The sequence below is a fragment of the Etheostoma spectabile genome, chromosome 9 (assembly GCF_008692095.1).
Source record: "Etheostoma spectabile isolate EspeVRDwgs_2016 chromosome 9, UIUC_Espe_1.0, whole genome shotgun sequence".
Lineage (NCBI taxonomy): Eukaryota > Metazoa > Chordata > Actinopteri > Perciformes > Percidae > Etheostoma > Etheostoma spectabile.
The window spans coordinates 24907507-24908622 of NC_045741.1; the positions used below are offsets into that span (position 1 = coordinate 24907507).

Here is a 1116-nt window from a genome sequence, read left to right on the forward strand (position 1 = left end):
CTGCTTTGAATTCAAGGTGCAAGCACTTCCTCCTTGATTTCCACTACAGATCCCATCATGCCTCACTCCTTCCAGCAGAAAAGAGGTAAGACTTATTTTCTTCTGTTTCTCAAAACCTGCCCTTAAAAAACATTTCAATGCTGGCAAAATAAATGAATGTGGAATATATATTTGACAAATATCACTGAAATAACAAAAAGTGTAAATTAATATAAAAAACTTCAGAAACTTGCCATACTTGACTAGACATGTGATTTTTGATTGCTTAATACCCAGTGCTTGTTATGTATTGCCATAAGGACACAGGGCGTTGTCCAGGTAATACATTGCATTAAGAAATTATATTTAAAACTGTGCACAAATATCAAGTTTGCCTACTTCAGAGAAATATAAATTTCATTGTAGTTTCTTATCATCAATGGGATTGGTCAAAAAAAAATTCCCATTCCTTTGTCTACCCTGTCTGAAATAAGCAAACTGTATCCACAGGACGAGTGACAGCTAAAAAACAAACATTCCTCCACAAACAAAGCTAAGTCTCTAACTCCTGCTCTGAAATAAGGGTATATTTCCATAGCACTCGTATGATGTTCAACTAATCTCAGAGATCAAATCAATATAGTGCTCAATCGCTTGCTCAGTCACAACATTAACAAGAGCAAGCATGCAAAGTATCATTTACAGGGGTCACGATAAAACAACTGACATCTGATAGGCAAATGGGAGGGGGGGGAATACAACAAATAATGTCCTCACAGGCTTATCTACAGTATGTAAATACATGGAAAATCAACATTCAGCGTGAGCTAGGAAAGGATCTGAGTGATATGAGAAACCTATATTTGATTCACTTTTGATTTTCATGTGAGTTGTACCCTTTGAGAATCTTTCCACAGCTGCACAAAAGACAAATCAAAGGTAAGTGGTAGCTATGTCAAAAAAGACATTTTACCATCAAAAGTTTCCTTCAACCTTAGAAAACAGATAATTAATGCGAAATGCTATCTATACTATGGCTGGTTCACATGTGATTATATCATAAAATGCTTGTGGTGCACACAGAACACTAAATATGTGTGTGTGTGTGTGTGTGTGTGTGTGTGTGTGTGTGTGTGT

At 36.1% G+C, this 1116-nt stretch overlaps 1 protein-coding gene across 1 annotated transcript in view; it reads left to right on the forward strand.

Moving 5' to 3' along the window:
* bcl6aa (BCL6A transcription repressor a) overlaps positions 1-1116 on the forward strand; it is a 16110-nt gene that overhangs the window by 659 nt on the left and 14335 nt on the right. Inside the window, exon 1 of the mRNA XM_032526238.1 lies at positions 1-85. This exon is cut by the window's left edge and continues 659 nt beyond it. Within this exon, the coding sequence (XP_032382129.1) occupies positions 58-85 (28 nt within the window). The 5' untranslated portion in view covers positions 1-57. The remainder of the gene's footprint in view (positions 86-1116) is intronic.